This window comes from Apodemus sylvaticus, chromosome 23 (assembly GCF_947179515.1).
Source record: "Apodemus sylvaticus chromosome 23, mApoSyl1.1, whole genome shotgun sequence".
Lineage (NCBI taxonomy): Eukaryota > Metazoa > Chordata > Mammalia > Rodentia > Muridae > Apodemus > Apodemus sylvaticus.
In genome coordinates, this window is record NC_067494.1 from 8,969,238 (window position 1) to 8,990,938 (window position 21,701).

The 21,701-nt window shown below is 46.5% G+C and overlaps 1 protein-coding gene across 4 annotated transcripts in view; it reads left to right on the plus strand.

Annotated features, from left to right (window-relative positions):
- Window positions 1-21,701, plus strand: part of Akap7 (A-kinase anchoring protein 7) — a 138,269-nt gene that overhangs the window by 109,647 nt on the left and 6,921 nt on the right. The window contains exon 1 of one of the 4 annotated variants that reach the window (XM_052169741.1): window positions 1,873-2,108. The exons of the other annotated variants lie outside the window; for them this stretch is intronic. Coding sequence (XP_052025701.1) covers window positions 2,060-2,108 — 49 coding nt within the window. The 5' untranslated portion in view covers window positions 1,873-2,059. Of the gene's footprint in view, window positions 1-1,872; window positions 2,109-21,701 lie in introns of those variants that run through there. 4 annotated transcript variants of the gene reach the window in all.

Here is a 21,701-nt window from a genome sequence, read left to right on the forward strand (position 1 = left end):
ATTGAAGAATCCAAAAGGAAGCAGTGGAGTAGTTTAAATAGGCCAATAAGCTGTGAACCAACAGACTGGTTCTGACAGTCAAATATGACTTAAAAAATTGCAGTGTTCATTATGTAACCAACAGAGTGCTCCCTTAAAATACAAACTAAGCATTATATTTTTGTTTAAAATACTCCAAAAAAAAAAGGAAATCCACTTAAGGATATGTAATGTTTCAAATATTAGTTTTAATTATGTTAGAGAGACTTGGAAATCTCACTTAGTCAAATGCATGCGTTTATTGCATAGACCTTTACAATATTTCTAATCTTATAATAGTTGAATTAGAAATAGTTAGGTTAGAAATAGTTGAAGTACATATTAATAGACATAGCTAGCCGGGTGGTGGTGGTGCACGCCTTCAATCCCAGCACTCTGGGAGAAAGAGGCAGGCAGATTTCTGAGTTTGAGGCCAGCCTGGTCTACAGAGTGAGTTCCAGGACAGCCAGGGCTATACAGAGAAACCCTGTCTTGAAAAAAAAATCAAAATCCAAAAAAAAACAAAACAAAACAAAAAAGTTTATATCATTTGATATACTCTAAATGTTCTCAAGATATGTATAAAACTTAAGAGCATCAAAATTCTGGCCTAGTGTAGTGGTCTATACCTGCAATCCCAGCTACTAGAGTGGCTGAAGCAGTAGGATCTCTAGTTTAACTCGCCTGGGCTGCAGAGCAAGGTGACCTACCTGTCTAATAGACTCCGTTTCTCCCTTAAAGGGGAAGGGCGGGGTAGAGATACAGGTTAGTTGTACAGTGCTCACCCAGCATCCCTAAAGCCAACCACCAGTCTTGTTAAAATTCTATATGAAAAGGCTATAGAAATTACATTGTACCGCAGGCCAGCTTTTTTGCATTTTAGCACAACACCTAGAATTTGTAAGACTGATGAATTTCTTATCCTGTGTGGTACACTCTCCTGGTCTGTGTGGCTGCAAAGGTTTGTGTGCTATGTTCAAATCCACTGAGGATTTTCCATCTTGCTCCCCTCTCCCTACAGCGACTGGCAGATTAATTGATGTGTGGGGCTTACTGGGTCATATGGGAGAGAAGGAAGAAACTGAATGGGGCCTCTGGCGCTAAGCAGACGTTCATTCCTGGAGTGTCAACACACACGGCCACACCCCAAATCAGACCACAGCTTTCAAACAACTCCAGGAAGCCCATTATGTTCTCATGAATCTCACATGATACCACCAGTCTTGCAATGAGTAGTTCTGCTGCCCTTGAATTTGGCAGTCACCTTGTGGCTTCTGTCGGAAGGATCTAGTACTCGGCGGTATGTCTAGACTCGTGGTTATTTTCTATGCCACTAAGATGTTGAATGCTACAATTTCAAATTTCATCCTGTTGACTAATGATTTAATATGAAAACAAGGGAGTATTAAAAAACAAACCGGAACTTATGGAAGATATGTGTCAAGTACAGGTGACAGTTGATTCCAGCCTCCTCCGCCCCATTTCTATTGTTTATAGAGTTTGATGGATATTTAAGGCACTTGAGACAAGTAGAATTTATTACAGAAGTGGAGTTTATAGCGTTCTGCTGTGCCGTGTTCTGTGTACACAAGGCGACAAACAAAAGTATCTTGGGAAGCTCTTCCTCTTTAAATAGAGAGAAACGATGGCTTTAAAAAAATCATGGTTTGAATTTTTATGTGTAATTGCCGCATTGGTCTGTGTGGATAAAGACTCAGGTTTTCTCCTTTACCTTAAAGACACATGCTGACAGCCTGGCTTATACACGTGGTCCTAGTCTCAGGCTGGCCAGGGCTCCGGTGCTGGGAGAATTGGGCGAGCATATGGCCACTTCCTTCACCAGCGCGTCCCGGAGCAGTCGCTGGAGCTGGAGGGCCAGGAGGAGGAGCCTTTTCGCGAGCCTGTGAGCTCTCTTCCCTTTCTCTCAGCGGCGGTGGCGGCTGTGCTGCGCTGAGCTCCCGGCTGCAGGCGGCGGCCAAGCAGACCGCGGTGTAGCCGCAGCCTCCCTCCCGGTCTGGTGCCCGCCAGGAACGCCAGGGCCATGGGCCAGCTTTGCTGCTTCCCTTTCGCCAGAGACGAGGGCAAGATCTGTAAGTAAGGCGCGGACGCCGTGGTGCTTGCCTACACTGTGGAGGGTTGCCTTAGGGTTAGCTTTGGGCTCCCCCCACCACTGGGAATCGGCAGGGAGAAACAGAGCTGGGATTCTCAACTGTGCATCTAATGCAGGTGTGAAAGTCGGTGATAGGTTGACACCGGCAACTCTCCTCTGCTGATATTCGTGCGGCCCTTTCCCATAGCACTATCTAGCCCGGGAGTTTAGTTTTGAGTTTCTTTAAATCATTGCATTCGGTTCATCCGGTTCATCCGTTGTACAAGCCAGAGCCCCTTCCTCGGAGCTGGAACTGGCAAGCTTTGGGAGTCACTGCATGCAAAGGTGCAGTTGGTTCCGAGATGAGGCTGACTGGATGTTTGCAGAGACTTTCTCGTCTCCTCCGCTTTGTTCTTGCGGGAGGGTTCAGGTATAGCCATAAAGCCACGCCAACTGAGCGCTGCTGCTTTGCCTCTCAGCAAAATCTGGGTGAAAAAAATACTCTAAATATTGTGTAATATTTTTGGGCAGATATCAGGCGGATTCTGCGTCTGTTTCCGGACCATAGGAGAGTTCAAGTGGAGGTGTGTGCATCTGAAGACTCCCCCCCCCCCCCCCCCCCCCGAGCTTGCTTGTACATACTTAACGTTTTAGCTCCTGTGTAGACTGCTGGCTTCAGAATTAGTGTGAACGAGCTGTCTTGGGCTCCTTACTCTGAAATAGGGAATTTTTACTTTCTTTCAGAGGAAATCTTCCCAATCATATATCTGTCACACCAGTGTGTGATTCGCATTTAAGTGGGTTCACAGAATTTCTTATCTAGCTTGGGGATACTCCATGATCTTTATCTGGTTTTTGTTTCCTGATTTTCATTTGTCAGGAAACTGAGCGGGGCAGGTTTAAGAAGTCGGTGGATATTCTATGCCCATTAATCACTTGGGAAGTCCAGTCAGTTTTCCTAAGAAATCTTCTGGTAGGGCTTTGGAATAAACATTGATAGACTTTGGAACATTCAGCTCTTAACAAGAGTCAATAAACATCTCTAATCTTACTTATGAAAATGATACTGTGCATCGTGACAGGCCTGCTCTTAGAACCCGAGACACAGCAGCCACTTTCTAAGACCGAGCATGATCATTCACCGGGCAGCCGGGCGCTTTCTGGATGCGTCAGGATGCCTTATCTGTCGGTCTGGAGATCCGGCAGCGTAGATTCCTTTTCTGGAGGCCTTCCCTCTCTGAAAAGCCTTGGTGTAGACAGATGCACGGACAGGAGTTCTTGCCTCACCTGCCTCTGCCTCCTGCTCCTCTGCGTGGGCTTTCCCTGCAGTGGGTTGGCTTTTGCCCTGGTCTGTGAGCTGCCTTCCTGGCTCTGCAGAAGTCGAGTTCCCGTGCAGTGAGGAGTCTTTGTCATCCAGGACTGCTGCAGAGTGAAGTCTTGTATTTCCAGACACAGCGCTTCTAATTTTGGTTTATGGGAAGTTCTCTATAATGCTTTTTTTGGGTTCTCTTTCTTAAAATTTAAGCTTCCCAAAGGGAAAGGAAAGAGCGTTGCTGTGTCTGAAGGAATCATCTGTTCCAGGAGTACAGAACCCAGCGGTCACGCCCCGCTCCCTCTCCACGCGGTCACACCCGCTCCCTCTCCACGCGAGCTCCAGCCAACCGCTGGCTTCGCACATTCCTTCCACACCATTCTTTCTCCTATCTCTGTTTTTGTTATGACTTCGTCCCCCCTCATTTACACACCCCGTGCACACACACATTCCAGTTGCAGTCCAAGCTGCCGATAATGCTTGCCTAATAGGACTTACCCAGTCAGGGGTGGGTGATCAAAATGTGGCAAAGATTTCATTGCTTGATATGTCTCAAGAAGAGCGTAAGTCAGTACTAATCGGGCATAGCCAGTCTTTAAGTTGCATTGGTAATGTGTTTTTAAAGAAAATCCACAAAAGACATGTGAGAGGGCCCAGAATCATCTTGCTCCAGTTGTGACTAGATGGTAAGGAACACCCAGAGATGCAGATGTGGCCTCTTGTTGAGTTCCCAGATACTTAGTAGCCTTGTTTGCCTGCTTCAAATCACCTGCTCCTTGAGTGTCTGCTGGGGGCAGAGCACAAGAGTACTCATGTCCTTGACCCAGCCTCCTAATTCCGTCACTGAGGGTCATGGCTCTGCGCTGCCCTTCCAGAAGGTGGCTCAGATTAGAGAGAATCCAATGGGATGGATGTTGGTGAAAACTTACATTTCTGGGTATCATTCTCCAAACACAGGTGAGTTGGAATCTTCTGCAGTTGTTCAGAGACTCAGCAAGGATAGCTCCCACAGGCCAAGTGGTAAGAATCAAGTGGGACTTCCGCTCCTGCTGCTTTGCCCTGCTTTGGTCCTTGGGTGGTGGGTGCTGGTGGGTGGGAGGGACTCTGATTTAACTGATTCATGAGTGCTACCATGTTAATCTGTTAGCAAACAACGATTCTCTTACCAACCAATTATAAAAGGGCCCAAGTTGATGCTGGAAATTAGCTGTGCATACCTAGAACTCTGGGTGATAGGGCGAATGCTGAAATGTAGCAGAACTCGTTGTGGTTTGGGTTATCACTTAACAGAAACAGCACAGCCATTTTACTTGAATCCCAGTGTTTGAACCCCCCCCCCCCCCCACCACCTAAGTTTTATTTATTTCAATTTTGGACTAAAGTAAATATAATATTGAAAATTAGTTGATGATCTATAGAAAATGAGATTTTTATACTCTATATAGAATGTTCCTGACAATAAGATTAGAGTAGATGTCATAGCAATAACAAGCGCTGTAGCCATTCACCAATATAGCTCTTTCTGAATTTTTTCCTAGACCTTTCCCCCTTTGTATTGTCTAGTTTTTAGTAGTCTGGAAGGAATGTCCATGAGTCAGAATGTCAAGGCAAGAGGTGTGCTGAGCAATATGTAATACCTTGCTAAGGAAAGCTCAGTGGAACTGTGGCAAGTAGACACTTCTGAAACTAATTCCTCACCATTCCCGTAGTTCTTTTTCTAGTACACACTTTTTTTTTTTTATTGAATATAATCTTCATTTACGTTTCAAATGCTAAAACCTTTCCCGGTTTCCCCCCTTCCCCCAAAACCTCCAACCACTCCTCCCACCCTCACCCCCCACCCCCTACACCCTCCATCTCCAAGTATATGCCCCTCCACCCTATCCGTTCCCACCTCCCTCCCCTCGATTTCCCCACACTGAGGCATCTATTGAGCCTTCACCTGACCAAGGACCACTCCTCCCACTGATGCCCGACAAGGCCTTCCTCTGCCACATTTTTGACTGGAACCATGTGTACCCCTTGGTTGATGGTTTAGTCCCTGGGAGTCCTGGAGTGTCTGGGTGGCCGACATCATTGTTCTTCCCATGGGGCTGTAAACCCCTTCAGCTCCTCCAGTCTGCCCTCCAACTCTTCCATTGGGGACTCAACCCCCTCCAATGCTTGGCTGCTAGCATCCGCCTCTGCAGTGCACACTTTTCTTGTTCTGAAGCACTCTGTGTAAAAAGAACAGGAGAATGGTCACTGAAGGTATGAGCTCTCTCTTGAGGCAGGCCGTCTCTTTCACACCGTAGGATGGCACTGTTGTTAGGGATGTTACGGGGGCACTGGGCATCGAAGCCGTGTGTATGTTGTCAGCTCAGTTCTGGCATTCTGTGATGCTGCCCCTCCGGTCTCTACTTGACACGTGTGGGCTTCGTGGTTGTGTTCCATGTATGTGCTCCGTCTCCTCGCGTGATGTCCAGTACCTAGTTAAGAACATGCCGGGGTGTATTCCTGTACTCGCACCAGGCTCTGCGCATGGTGTCCCCACTGGAGCCATGTTGTGAGTGCTCGTCTGTGAAGAGGATGGGACTGAGTTCCTGTTAGGCTATGAGCCTGGCAGCGTTTGCTATGACCAAGGTTAAGAACTACTGTGGATGGGGGCGTGGCCGCAGAGATGGCTTAATGTTTAAGAGCGCATGCTGTTCTTTATATTTTATGGAGAATAGATCTCTTTTTCATACACTGTTATTGTGGTTCCCCTCCCCCAGCCCCTTTGGCTTCCTCTCCACTTTCCCTCCTATCTGGATCCATACCCTTCCTGTCTCTCGTTCAAAAACAAACCAGCATCTAAGGAATAATAATAAACTCAAACAGAAACATTTTGGATAGGACAAGGCAAACAGAAGAAAAGGCATAAGGAACACAGATTCAGAGACACACTCATTCTCACACACAGGAATCCTACAAAGGCGCAAAACTGGGAGCCATCTATACACAAGAGGACCTGTAAGGCTAAAGGACATGCCCAGAAACAGACAGCACTGTGAGACGAAGGGCTGAAGATGCCGTGGAGTTCATCTGCCATCTGCCTCTGTGTATGGGGCCTACCCTTAAGTGTGGTTTGTTTTCCCAGTGAGACTCTATTGGAGAAAACTAATTTTTAATTTGCAAGTGGTTATCAGTTGGAGAGAGCTTTTGGGGACAGTGTGGGCGCATGTGTCCACTTCTTGAGTTTTAGAACTGCTGCAGTCCCTGTGCGTGCTGCTGCAGTCTCTGTGAGTTCATATACGGGCACATACTGTTCTTACTGAAGACCCCAGTTTAGTTCCCTGTCTCGACACTGGGTCGCTTCTAACTCCCTGTAACTTCAGCTCCTGGAAAAATCTAATAACTCTAGCCTCTGAAGGCACTGAACTCAGGTGCACATACCCAACCATCTTACATACAGTTAAAAATAAATCTATGCATAACAACAATAATAAACAATACCCCTAAACTCCCAATACACAGATAATAGTTCTTTAACCAACCAACCAATCATAAACTCCTGTGGGGCTGGAGAGATGGCTCAGTGTGGTGGACAGCCCTGGGCTTGTATTTTAATGCTAATTCCACTCCTCAGAGGGGCTGCAGATAAGGAGTTGCCTTGTGAACCTTCTCCCCACCTTAACTTTTCAAATAAAGGCTTGAGCCAATGATTGGGCAGGAGGAAGGGGGAGGAGCTGAGAGTTTGGGGGAGGAGAAAAGGTTGGGGGGAGGGGAAGAGCTACAAGGGATCGACTGAGAGGTTGCAGAGAGAGAAGCTGGTGACCTGGAAAAACTACAAGTTCTATGGGATAATAGAGATGGGAATAGAGTAGTGTAGTGGGAGATCTGCCCAGGCTAGGCGTAGAGCTTATGTTGTTACTGATTGAGTTGAGATTTCTTTTACCAGGAATTGGGTTGGAAACAAAGTAACAACAGCTCAGCAACTAAAAGCACTTTTTTTGTTGTTTTGTTTTGTTTTTGTTTTTGTTTTTAGAAGATCAGAGTTTAACTCCTAGAACCCAAGCTCCAGTGACTCCAGTGCCCTCTTCTGGCCTCTGTGGGCACAAACACATGTGGTGTATGTGCTCACAGACACAAAAATATAAAACTTTCTAAAAAGCTTTAGGACCTCTCCCCCCCCCCCCCGCCCCCATTTGCCTCTTACTGCCAAAAGGCTAGGGGCTACAAGAATCAAGCAAAGATTACTTTTAAAAATCTCTCTTTCAAGCTGGGCATGGTGGTGCACACCTTTGATCCCAGCACTCTGGAGGCAGAGACAGGCTGATCTCTGAGTTCGAGGCCAGCCTGGTTTTACAGAGTGAGTTCCAAGAGTGAGTTTCTACACAGAGAAATCCTGACTTGAAAAACAATATCAAACAAATACAAACAAAATTTCTTTTCCTTCTCTGCTGCCTTCTCTTTCCCTTCCCTACCTCCACTTTGGCTTAACTTTTTGGATGCCTACCATCTGCCAGGTGCTGTGCCAGGGTTATTTTCTAAATGTTCATGAAGATCAATTATTAGATATATGCTCCCGTCTGCCCTGGTTCCGAGGAAAAGTTGTTGGCAGCCAGAGAAGTGGGGAATTTCTCAGTTATCATCCTCTGGGGTATTGAGGCTGAAGCTGGCGGAAAGCCTGGATCCCAGGCTGCTCAGTATCTATTACCACTTCTGAGCAGAGAAAGTAGCATATTGTGTAATTCAAGACTGTACTGTGCATAAGATCTCTTTGGGTAATGTAGTGGTGTCCTCAGTCATGTCATACAATGTAAACCATTTAGCCATAGTCAATACTATTAGATTTTCCCATTGCTAAGGGATGTGCACCCCAGCGGTTTGTTTCTAAAGTGGAAACAATAGCATAAACAGTAACAGTTATTGTTCATCTTTCACCTTTCTGACTGTTAGTTCACAGGCTGTGGTGATCACTGTTTTCCTCTCCGTGTTGTTCTTAGGACTTTTGAACATTGAACATATATGGAAATGCTGGATAATTTTTCACGGGAGTACCTTGGTTGTAGGATTATAGTCAGTCCTTGGGGCAGCCGTCAGCTGCTGTGAGCCACACACTGTATCCTCTTTCCTGGGCACATGACAAAACAGAGTTGGGTTTCTGATGTTGTAGAGGAGTTTGAATCCAATGGGCCACATCCAAAGGCCCTCTAGGCCTAAATGATCTGGCCAGAATGCAGATTCTGGGATTGCAACATGATCTGGCTGGAATACAGACATACCCTTAATATGCACATTTAATCCCTAACAATGAAGGTAAGGTTAGTTTGTAGAAGCAATCAGCCATGTTTGAAAGTGATGTCTAATTGAGGGGCAGATAAAGTGATAAATCAGAGAAAGATCTGACAGAGTGAGTCAGAGATAGGTATGCCCAGCTCTCATAGGAAGAGAGGTTAGAGGGGGAGAAGGGAGGGGGGAGGAGAGTAGAACAGAGCAGAGAGAAAGAAGCTAAATACAGGTTGTCTTAGTTAGGGTTTCTATTCCTGCACAAACACCATGACCAAGAAGCAAGTTGGGGGAGGAAAGGGTTTATTGAGCTTACACTTCCACATTGCTGTTCATCACCAAAGGAAGTCAGGACTGGAACTCAAGCCGGTCAGGAAGCAGGAGCTGACGCAGAGGCCATGGAGAGATGTTACTTACTGGCTTGCTTCCCCTGGCTTGCTTAGCCTGCTCTCTTATAGAACCCAAGACTACCAGCCCAGGGATGACACCACCCACAAGGGGCCCTCCCCACTTGATCACTAATTGAGAAAATTCCCCACGGTTGGATCTCATGGAGTCACTTCCCCAACTGAAGCTCCTTTCTCTGTGATAACTCCAGCCTGTGTCAAGTTGACACGCAAAACCAGCCAGTACTCAGGTGAAGACAGAATGAGCCAGAGAATGTAAAGGGGACAGAAGATTAGAACAGATTGCCAAAACTGGTATGAAACCAAATAGAACCTTTCAGTCAGAACCGAGAGAAGCCAGATTGAACAGTCAGCTTGGAAGATTAGACTGTGCAGCGGGAAGACGCTTCCAGGTCTAGGCCTAGGGATAGTTAGGACATGGACGAAATGCTCTGGGTATTTCTGAGTAGCGTATCTGCCGAGTTTAGGCGTAGCTCTTGACTCATTTCATCATCTGATGAAAAAAAAAACAAAATTTACATGACATATCCTGTTCTCCAGCAGTGTGCTGTGACCTAGTATCCTCAAAGAATGTCAGGTGTTAGTTTAAATCTTGTAAAATCCTTTGAAGATGTGTGATAACCAATTTCCTGTAGATCTGTTTAATTTTGCCCATTTTACCCTTAGCAAAGAGACTCAGAAAAGCTTCCATGGTGCTCAGTGTCATATCACAGACAGTGGAGGTGTTTGGAGACATGGTGACCCAGTTTGTAATTTTATACTTTGTACTCCAATCTTAAATAGTATCTACCTGTCATGAAAATTAAATTTTAATCAAGATTTAGCTAATATTTATAATGTGGCTGCATGCTAGCCACTCTTCTTTAATATACTTGGTAAATATGATTTCTATACAATAAATAAAGACTATGTTAATTGCAACATAGTCTTAGTTTAGCACAGTGATGGGTTTATTTTATCTTACTGGAGAGGGGGAATTAGGACTTAGAATTTCAGCTCAACAGAGTGTCCATTTTTTGGAGAATTCTCTACCTGTGTTCTTGAGGTCCTGTCTACCACAGTATCTTGCTTCCTGCTCTGGGAGGAGTGTGTGGTTCACACATTGTCACACATTAGTTGGCTTAAGGTCCAACAGAGAGCCATTCTACAAATGAAGCCAGCACAGAGAACAGAAGAGCCAGGGGAGGAGAAAAGCTACCTCATCACCTCAGCCGTGCCTGAGAACTTCTCCAGCCCATAAAGCAATTCTCTGCTTAACTGTATTTGGGTTAAACTTTTATCACCTGCAACCATAGACTTTGGACATTATTCTCTGGGACTTTCCTGTATTTAGTAGTTATAGATCTCTGGTTCTGCCAAACTGATTTAAACTATAGCTGTGATTATACATTAACACATTCTCGCTGTTGCAGAGAACTTATACTTGTTGAGTTTATTATTACTCCAGTACATATTCTGGTTGAAATACACCGGCCCCGGTGAAAAGCGACAACTCGCTGACTTCTTAGAAACCTTCATGCTGTGTTTAGTTGCAGTGAGGGCTGGCCTTTCGTGAAAGATACGTAGAAGAAAGTTTTGTTTTACTTCTGCTAACTCGGCTGAGCGCTCCCCATCTAGAAAGCTCTGACCAGGTGTGGAGAGGACCCAGGAAGGAGTAATGGACAGCTGTTATTGTTGGAGGTTCATTTTTAGGACAACGGGATGTGGACCTGTTTTTGTTTGTTTGTTTGTTTGTTTGTTTGTTTGTTTTCTCGAGACAGGGTATCCTGGAACTCACTCTGTAGACCAGGCCAGCCTCGAACTCAGAAATCTACCTGCCTCTGCCACCCAGAGTGCTGGGATTAAAGGTGTGTGCTATCATCGCCCGGCCTAGGAGGTTCATTTTTAAATTTACATGAGTTTTCAAAGTAGAAGTCTGTTGGGTTCCAAGGTTTATTGCCCTCTCAGTAGTTAGTACAAGTCAACTCAGAAGGGTCTTTCTTTCTAGCAGGTGATGTAGCACGCATGATGCCACACCCTTCCATGGTGCCACTAGCTTCCCATGATGCATGCTCTTTCCATAATGCAACACTTTCCCGTGGTGCCACTAGCTTTCCATGATGCAATGCCCTTCCCATGATGCAGTGCCCTTCCCATGATGCAATACCTTTCCCATGACTCCACAGCCTTCTCATGACAGGAAGGCTGTGGAATCAAGTCAGGAAAGTCCAGTAAGAGAAGGTTAGTTGCCACTGTGACAGACATTTGCGCTAAGCTCTCACTGGTGACATTTACAATGTGATATGAGCAAACACAGCTCCCACAATACACGTTTTAGGAAATTAAGTGCCCCGTGATGAACATTCATAATGTCAGAGTTTAAAGTTAACGGAACTTAGCACTACTGAAATAAATCTTTCATTTGGGAAACAGTCCTAGACCAAACATGAAAACAGTGAGCGTGGCTTACATTTAAATGTTGTGTTAACTGGGATGCGAATGCTAATTTTAATGGTAAGCCATATAGATGGTATTTGAAACTTATAATTTCTTATTTCCAAATACTGTTTCTTTTCAACTTACTTACTCACTTAAGGGTGTGTGTGTGTGTGTGTGTGTGTGTGTGTGTATAAAACAAAAAGATGTATGTATAGAAAAATGTAGTACTAGGGAAGAAGTGATGTCTAAGTGAGATGCTTTGTGTGGAAGGAAAGAGGTTCTCTATCCCCTGAAGAGACGGCATCCCCTGTTGCTGCAAGGGAAGGGGGGCTCCAGGGCACAGGGTGGTCCACACTTGCCTACTTGCCCCATAGCACCCACCTCGTGCTCCTTGTGGTCAGAACTGTTGTTGGCATCTGCCACACAATGGCATCAAACTTTAATTGGATGTCTACCGTGTGTCAGTTGGGGCAGAAATATAGAAGTCACACTTTCTAAGCATTTTAAATGTACAGCCAAAATAAGCCGTAAAGTCAGTGTTTGGGGGCTTTAGAATATAATTTATGATTTCACATATACTGGCAAATGGATGATTTGTTAATCTAATGCTTTATGTCTAACTTTATTGGAGTCAAACCTTACTTAGAGATCTGTGGAACTGAAATGTGTCCTAAGGGAGGTCAGGATGGGGAGGAGACTTCAGACACACCCCAGGAGGCTACAGGATTCCAACCATGGGCTGGGATGAGAGAAGGAGAAGTAGTTGGCTCAGACTGTGTAGGAGGTCAGAAATGTGGAAGGGAGCATGCCCTTTATGGTTCTTTTAGACAACTGCGGATACCGTAGGGAGTTGTTGAGTGACGGGCCTTATAGTGAACTGTGGCTCTGGAGATGGTTCAGTCAGTGCTGGTGCTGACTGCTGAGTCTAAAGACTTAATTCTGTGTGGGAGAAGGTGAGACCTAATCCCTACAAGCTGTCCTCTGACCTCCACATGCGTGCTGTGTCATGGCACACACACACACACACACACACACACACACACACACACACAGAGAGAGAGAGAGAGAGAGAGAGAGAGAGATCACAGACATATAAATGTAAAAAAAGTGACATTCTGTTTATAGTAAGTTTTCTGTTAAAAACAATAAAAATATGCAAGTGGACTGTTAATAGAGACATTCAAGTAGACTTTGTGTTAGTAACATACAATATGTTGTATGGTAGATTTTTTCATATTATTATTATTATTTTATTTACTTTACATCCAGATCGTAGCTTCCCTCCCTCCTCTCCTCCCTGTCCCTCTCTCCCCTCTCCTCCCCTCCTGTGATCTTTTGGTCCTCCCTTCCCTCCTCTCCCCTCCCCACCATCCTCCTGACTCCCCTTTCTCCTCAGAAAAGGCTCAGAGAAGGGGAGTCCTCCCATGGACATCCACCCACCTTGGCATATCAAGTTGCAGTAGGACTCGGTACATCTTCTCCTAGTGTGGCTAGATGAGGCAGCCCAGTTAGGGGAAGGGGATTAAAAGGCAGGCAATGGTCAGATGCAGCTCCTGCTCCTGCTGCTAGGAAAACCACATGAAGACCAAGCTGCTGTACATATTTGTTGGGGGACTAGGTCCGTCCCATGCCTGCTGTCTATTTGGTGGTTTAGCCCCGTGGGCCCCACAGGCCCGGGTTGGGTGATCCTGTAGGTTTTCTTGTGGTGTCTTTGGCCCCTCTGGCTTCTTCAATCCTTCCTCCCCCCTTCCATATAGGATTCTCCACGCTCTGCCTAATGCTTGGCTGTGGGTCCCTGCATCTGTTTCCATCAGTGGCTGGAGCTCAGAGGACAGTAATGCTAGCAGCCTTGCTGGAAGTACAGCAGAATATCATTAACTGGTGTCAGGGTGGGCTCTCCCTCATGGTGTGGGTCTCGAGCTGGGCCAGTCATTGGTTGGCCATTTCTCTGATTTCTGCTCCGTCTTTATCCCTGCACATTTTGTTGGCAGGAAAAAATTGTGGGTCTAAGGTTTTGTGGCTGGGTTGGTGCCCCCCCCCCCCATCCCTCCATTGGAAATCTTTTCTGGTTACAGGAGGTGGCTGTTTCCGGTTTCATTTCCTCCATTGCTAAGCATCTCAGGGTCACCCTCAAAGACTCATGGGAGTTTTCATGGACCGAGGCTCGTAGCCCACCCCAGGGATGCCCCGCCCACTTCGTCGACTCCATTGACTCCCTGCATTCTTTGCCTCCGTCTTCTCTGTATGGTAGAAGGCAAAATTTCCAAACTATTTTGTCACTAAACTTTAAGTAGAAGACCAAAACTTTTTTTATAACAATGTATGCTTTTAAATTAGTGAATTTATAGTGACTACTGAGTGGTATTCAAATCAATGCTTTTAGGATCAGCAAACTTGCTTTAAAATTCAGAGTGTAAAGACACAAGTTTGGGTGACTGTTTCGGCACACCATTGTCTGCCCTATATTCTGTTAGAAATGTTGGTTACTGAAATCTCCGAGAACCAGCATGTCCTGGTTAGAGCACGCTGACATGTGCTGCCTGCTGCGCGACTGTCTTTAAAATGGACATTGTTTTGAAACTTTAGATTTACTCTACTGTAGTTTTAAAATTGACATATTAAATCTAAGCCAAGCATTCACTGGGATGAAAGTATATATTCACCACTGCATATTAGACCTGCAGACTTTTCATAGAACTTAGCTTTATATATGTATAACTACATGAAGTTTGATATTAAAGGGTTATAATAGATTATTTTATGAGAAAGTTTGTTCCTGACATAATGCAGTTATAGCTGCTTTAACTTTGTACGATTTTTAGCCATTGTGCCCTTTGTTTCTGTACTGTTGGAATCACCAATCATTAAACAGTTATATGAGGGGAAATATAAAAATAGCAGATATTAGTTATGGTATAGCAAAGAAGCAGGGAACTATACTGATTTAATGTAGGGAATTAGTGAAATAGACTTTGGAGTAGTAAATGAATGGAAAGTCAAGACTAAACAGTAGCTTTCAGGCCTGGGTGACTTATGGAAAGAAGGGTCCTATGTGACTAAGATTTCTGAAGAGAGTTGCTGTCTCCAGAGACTTGGGAAAGCCATCAGTGGAGCTGGAATTTTGGCCTGGAAGTTTAGGACACCAGCCAGCTCTGCTCGTCCCTCCATGGGAATGACAGAGGAGTAAGGAGAAGAAATGAAAACTGGAACCAACTTCTAGAACCTGGAGCAGTGAGGAGCAATGGGGAGCACTGAAGAGCAGTGAGAAGCAATAGGGAGCACTACAGAACAACAAGGAACAGTGAGGAACTGTGAGGGTCCCTGGGGAGCATCAAGGGGCAGTAGGGAGCGGTAGGGGGCAGTAGAGGGTGGTGGGGAGCACTGAGGAGCAGCGGAGGACAGCAAGAAGAGGTGAGGGGCAGTGGGGAGCAGTGGGGTACAGTGCAGAGCACAGGGGAGCAGTGAGGAGCAGTGAGGGGCTGTGGGGAGCACTGAGGGGCAGTGAGGAGCACTGAGGCCCAGTGAAGGCAGTGAGGAGCACTGAGGACCAGTGAAGGCAGTGGGGAGCACTGAGGACTAGTGTGGGGCAGTGAGGAGCAGTGGGCAGCACTGAGGGGCAGTGGAGGCAGTGAAGGGTAATGTGGAGCAGTGGAAAGCAGAGGCAGGTGACTGGGGCAGCAGAGATGGGAACAGTGGGCAAATTGCAGAGGGCAAGCTCTGTCCCCTTAGTGAAATTTTCCTTTAATCTCTAGCCATCTTCCCGGGGTACCTAACAGGTGCCTTGGCATTTTTGTGGGGGTTCTGGGGCTTGAACTCAGTTCCTCGTGCTTGTGTGGCCACTGCTTACCAAGCAGCCATATCTATCCCCAGCCCTCACCTCCTCAGCTTTTGCTTGGTGTTGGGGACCGTGGCTCCAGGCAGCTTCCCTGTTCTCACCCTCACTGGCCTCACAGGCTGTGGCTGTGGGACTTCCCTCAGCTCTGGGAAACAGAGTTCCCCTCTCCATCCCACACAGAAAATCAGGACCTGCGCCTGAAAGGCCAGTGTGGCACTGCTGCACTCCCTGTAGGCTCCCTGCGAGGGCCCACAGGGCGACCTCTGAGGTTTTTAACAGCTCTGTGGGAGCCCTGTAGAGAGCAAGGGGAGCCAGGATACACAGGTAGATGTGGAGCGAGTCTGATGGTCTTGTTTGCTTAGGGAAAGGGGCAGGGGAGGAAGGGATGGAAGGGGATTGGAAGGGATATGACCCCAAGCCCCGTGCAGCTCGGGAACAAGCCTGGTCCGAAGGCTCTCTGGGCTCCTGACGTAATCACCATTCTGCTGCTTTCGTCTGAGTTTGAGGACATGGCTCTGTGACCCCACCGCTCTATGACCTGAGCTCTTCCCCGGCCTTCACTTGCTTATTAAAAATTTCTTTCTATTGGTCCCGATTTTTTTTAATTCCTAGCTTAACTCCACCACTATGTTTTTTATGCTAATGACTATATCAGATCTTTTGGGAATTTACCAGAAAGGAGTGACTGGCTGGCAGAAAGCCTTGTGTGTGATGGAAGGTGTATAATGATTGCCAAGAAGATGAGAGAAAGCTGAGAGGATTCTGGTGAATGACTGTGGCACTTATCATGAATGTGTGACGCCCGTCCTGTAGTAGGCGTGCTCTCAGAGGAGTTGCATGCAAACCAGACTTGATGTAATTATTTTTACGGTGCCGCACGTTTGAGTTTGGTGTATCTAGAAACCGAAAGCCATCTGTACCCTGCTATTCCTGGTGTCTGTCTGTATGTCTGCTGGACACCTTTTGCAAGATTAATTTACAGTCCTTCTTCTCTAAACCAAAATGTGACATCCTTTGATTGTAAAGGAGTGTAGCTTCAGCCACACAGAGCAGTGCAGATCATTGTTAGAAGCAGCTGCGCTCACTGCTGCACTACCCGCCCACGCAATATAAATTTCTTGTTTGCAGTTATTTCCACCACTTTTAAGACAACTTTTAAAGGAGTTTTAAGATATAGTGATGGCCAGGCGTACTGGTTAAGACTGTGTGCTGCTCACATGTGGGACCCAAGTTCAGTTTCTAGCGCTCAAGCCTGCAACTGTAGGTACGTCAGCTCCCGCAAATCCAAAGCTCTCTTCTGGGCTCTGCAGGCACCCGCATTCACACACATATACCCCGCCCCCTCACACATGCACACAAAACAAAAAATCTCCTAAAGGCTAGCTAGAGCCTAGCACTGTGACACAATATCAAAAGTGTGGTGTGTTAGAGCCATGTTCATCTGTATTTGAGTGACAGCGCTGACAGATTTTAGAAATGTAGAGTTAGGTATGTCTCCTGGTTTTTAGATCCTTCTTTTGACACATATGTAGAAATTGGATTGAGCTTTGGACTTACCTGTGTGGGAGAAGGTCCACATGCCAGGTGCTTTATGGGAGGCAGGTTTACTAAGAGAGTTCCCGAACAGTTACTGGGAGTGGGTGGTTGGAGAGCCGGGGAAGGAGGAACCTGCGTGTGGCACAGCAGGTCCCAGAGCATGTCGGGGTGGACTTGACCACTCATGTCCGCACTCCTGGGGAGTGGCCAAGCATCTCCAGTGAAGCCAGACTCTGGCTCGTCTCATACAGGGGAGCAATGAATGACATGCTCTCAGCGAATGAATCTGAGTTCCTGTCACCTCTGGTCTCCTTCTGAGCGTGTTTCCAGCACCCCTCTCCCTATAGGAATCCAGCTCACAGCCTGAGCCACATCCCAGTTGTCTATAGTCTTTTAAAGTTTGATATTTATTCATTCAACAGATACAGGTGTTTTGTCTACATGCATGTATGACCCCCTCCCCTGTGTGTATGCATGATGTCAGCAGAGGCCACAAGTGAATGTCTTGGGATTGGGCTTACAGAGGATTGTGAGCTGTTATGTGGATGGTTGGAATTGAACCCTGGTCTTCTGGAAGAGCAGCCAGTGTTCTCACTTGCTGAGCCATCTCTCTAGCCTGCCAGTCTTTCTGTGTGTATCCACTCTATATTCCTCTTTCCTTCAGAGTGTGTATGACATTTTATTACTTATTGTCATTCATTTCTATTGAATTGCAGGTTTTCTGAAGGTAGGGCCATGTTGTGTTCGTTTCTGTAGTCTATATTCATAAAGCAGGTGCTTATCACAGACAGGGTGCTTAGTTGATGTTTGTGGAAAGAAAGGTGGAAATAGGAGAGAGGAGAGAGGAAAGAGAAAGCAGGGGAGGAGAGACAAGAGAAGGACAGAATGGACAGGCAAAGGAGGGAAGGAGGAATCTTGCAGCAGTCAATCGAGTTATTTAGACTGCGAGTTTCCAGTGGAGAAGGGAGTCCCGTGAGTGAAAGCAAAGTTTCTGGTTCTCCAGTTAGTCATCTAGTCATTGGCAACTTCCATGTTTACCTTCTCTGCTCCAGGTTGAAAATTCTCTGGCTACCTGCCTGGGGCGGATGTTTGGGTGGACTGAGCGTCCAGTCTTCTGTGGGGGAACTTGTAAACCCCTGGTGTCATTGTTTGTATGTCAACACTCGCCTTTCCTCACGGTGAAAACCAAGTCTGACCCTGCTTTATAATCCCGGAATCTCTCCAGATGGGTAGAGGACCATGGTGACCGTGGAAATGTCCTCAGCCTGGCGTTCCTCCTGACCCGGGCATGCCTGTATTGCTTATAATGAGCCAGAGTGGCGGCCATAGCTTATGCTTTATGTCATTTGATTAGACAGGTTGGCAAAATGTATTGGGCTCTCCTACCTTGGTGAACACAGCATTTAGAATGGGAAAACACCCTCCTTTCTACTGAACTATGGCCTACTTTAGAATATGAGCTTAGGGGAAAAGCATGTGTTACCACGAGTGTGCCTTAGCGAAATGACTGAGAACTCAGAAGTCAGCTACCATGTCCAACACTCTTAAACTATCCAGCCATCTGACTGGCAGTGCCGAGCAGGGCTTTGTTTCCAGACTTTATGCTTTCTGCAGATCAAGAGATGATTTCTTGAAAATGTATGCTTATGACCTGTCTCTTCATCCCCAAAATATTTTTTTCAGTGGTATTCACCCTTCTAATGATATTCCTGTGGACTCAGATTTGCATTAATAATATCTACCTCCTTTTTCCTGATTCAGAATTCTACATTTCAGTCAGTTTTGCACCAAGTGACTCAGAGTGGTCTTAGTGACCAATCAAGGACCCTAAATTCTCACATTCCAACTGAAACAAAAAGCAGGAGCTGAACTGTAGGGAGGAAGTGCCACAGTTTCCCTGCAGGTGATAGTAATTGTAATGTGGACTTTTGGGTAAAGAGTCTACTGATAACACAGAGCCAATCCCAAAGAAACCAAATGAGAGCCTGCCACCCCCAGGCAGTAGATTTCAACGTCAGAGAGAGGGGTCACCTGTCAGCCTCACACTGGCGCCAAGTTAGTTTGTACTCTGTGAGCAGCCTGAGTGGACGGTATGTATGTCTGATATGGAGAAAGGGAAAAGCGAAGCGGTCTGTTGGGCTCCTATCTACACTCACAAGTCACTGCAGTCAGTTTTATGGAAAATATTTTGATACTGAGCAAACAGAAAACTATGATTCGCAAGAAAAGCAGCCGAGAAGCAGGCCTGCAGCCTTGAGATTATGCGGGTTGCAGTTGGGGTGTGTCTTAAAATAGTGAGGGGCCGCGGGGAAGTCATTTTTATGGGCAGCCCTAGGCTAATGGCTGAGTGACAAACAGGCTTATCAGGGAGCCTCTGATGCCCCCCCAGAGGCAATGCTGGGAAAAAAACTGTTCCCATTAGCATTTTAAAGAGTGAGCTCTGCTTTACAGGCAGGAAATCCTCTTATTCATGTTTAGCTCTGTGAGTTTTAATGAACAGGAGAGTCATAATACCCAACGCAAGCTCGTAAACAGCTCCACCACCCTCCAAAATTCTTTCGCATCTCCCCGCGCCCCCAAACCACTGCCCTGTTTCTCACCCCACTTGTCCCTTTCTGTAACATCGAACATGAAATCCCATAGTGTGTATCCTCTCTGGTTTGGGCTCTGCCGCCTGATGTATTATCTTAGGATGGTCTGTGTCGTAGCGCATGTCAGCGCTTCCTTCCTTTGGAGTTTTTTCACCGCGTGGACCTATCACAGCCTTCCGGGTCATCCTCAGACAGAGGCTGCTTAGGTCGTTTCTAGTTTAAGGCGTTTCTGAGTAGTTCTCCCGATAGTGCTGTGAGCGGTTTGGTGAGCATGTGTGCTTGCATTCGCCTGTTTTCAAGTCAAGCTAGAGGTGAGATTGCTGGGTAGGGTGGTGAGAATATAGTCAACCAGTCTAAGAATTCCCCCAACTCCCCAAACTGGGGTATTTGCCTCTCAGCAGAAGAAGTCTGACTTGTTGGCTTCACATCCTCAGCAACCCTTAGTGTTTTGTGTCCTTTTAGCGGAGTCATTTGTCCCGGTGAGTAGTATCATCTCACCATGACTCTAACCTGGGGCTCTCTGATGACTAGTGATGTCGACTGTCTTTTGCCATGCATCCATTTTTGCTGTTGTTCTGTTTTCGAAATAGGGTCGGGCTGGAGAGATGACTTAGCAGTTAAGAGCACAGACTGTTCTTCTGAAGGTCCTGAGTTCAAATCCCAGCACCCACATGGTGGCTCACAACCATCTGTAATGAGATCTGATGCTCTCTTCTGGTGTTTGAAGACAGCTACAGTGTACTCACATAATAAACAAACAAACAAACAAACAAACTTAAAAAAAAAAGAAATAGGGCCACTTTACGTAGCTCTGGCTGGCTGTCCTGTGCATACCAGGCTGGCCTTGAACTCTCAGAGCTCTGCCAGCCTCTACATCCTGAATATGGGGATTAAAGGTGTGGCCCACCACTGACCTCTATACATGGCCACAGTTAAAAACAAAAGCCCTTTTCTGCAGCAGACATCATTGGGTTTCTAGAACAGCGATGTGCACGCTGACGTGATGGGAGCTGCTGAGGAAGGCCTTGTTCAGATCTAAGGGGATTGTTGCTCTTTTCAGTCATTCCCTCCATTTGTCTTTTTCCGCCCCGCCCCCCTCACTGTGTAACTCACACAGTCTCCTGACATTTAACCCTCCTGCCTCAGTCTTCCTGGTTTTGTGACACAGGCATGGGACAACCATGCCTGGCCATTTGGACAGTCTTGACGGTAGCCATCCCCCAGAGTGGCTTCCTGACTGGTTTGCAGTCCTCAGTGTCTGTGAGCAGGTATTGTGGAGAGCTGCTGCGGGCCCTGTAGGCTGCCCACGGACGTCGCCACCTTCAGCTTGTTGCCACCTGGGGCATTTCCTCACGCGCTCTGTCTCCTTGTGTCCCAAGACCTAACTCACACTTGACTCATTGATTTCACCTTTGTTGAAAACACTTGTGTTTTTCCTAGTGGAGACGAGGGATTCTTTTCACACCGAGTGTTAGCAAGCCGCAGGTGGCTTCAGTTCAGTGTGTGCTACACTGGCTCACGGAAGCGCCACACCCATGGGCGCATTGAACCTCGCCTCTGTGGGCTTTCTCCTAAGAGCTCCCCAGCAAGCTGGCATCAGTAACAACTTCTTCTAGACTTCCCTTTTCCTGGTTGCTGTTTCAGTGACTGGGTCTGTGTTGTTTTTGTTTGGTTGGGTTTTTGAGATCATGTCTGGTCTTGACCCCGCTGTGTAGCCAGTACCTTCATCCCCCAAGTACTAGTTACTGGCATGGGCCACCACAAATACTAACGGCTTTCAGTACTTACATTTCTCCCCGGGTGCAGTGTTTTAATTGAGACTTTCTATTGTCTGTCCCTTCCATTCTTGCAGTCACATTGGAAAGCTCCTCAGGGGTTGCTTCCCGGGAATCTTGTCCACCTTTCGTACTGTTTGTTGCTTAACATTTGTAGTTTTCAGCGTGGCATGGTGTGACAGGGCCAAGCCTTCACACCAGTCGTCCTTTTGTGTGTATGCCTTTTGGAACATTCATAAACCTCTCTGCTTTTCTTCTTTTGTGTTTTCTCATGATGATGCAAACAGAACTTATAGGACTTAAGGTATAATAGACCATGTTCTTTGTGAGGCACAGTGACAGCCAGGGAGCGGCTGCAGCCTCAGGGGTCAAAGAGGGTCTGCGTTCCCCATGGGGCTTCTGACACTTGATGTGCAGTGACAGCTGATGATGTTCTGGGGGGGGAAGGCTCTCCTTTTGATATGCCCCCC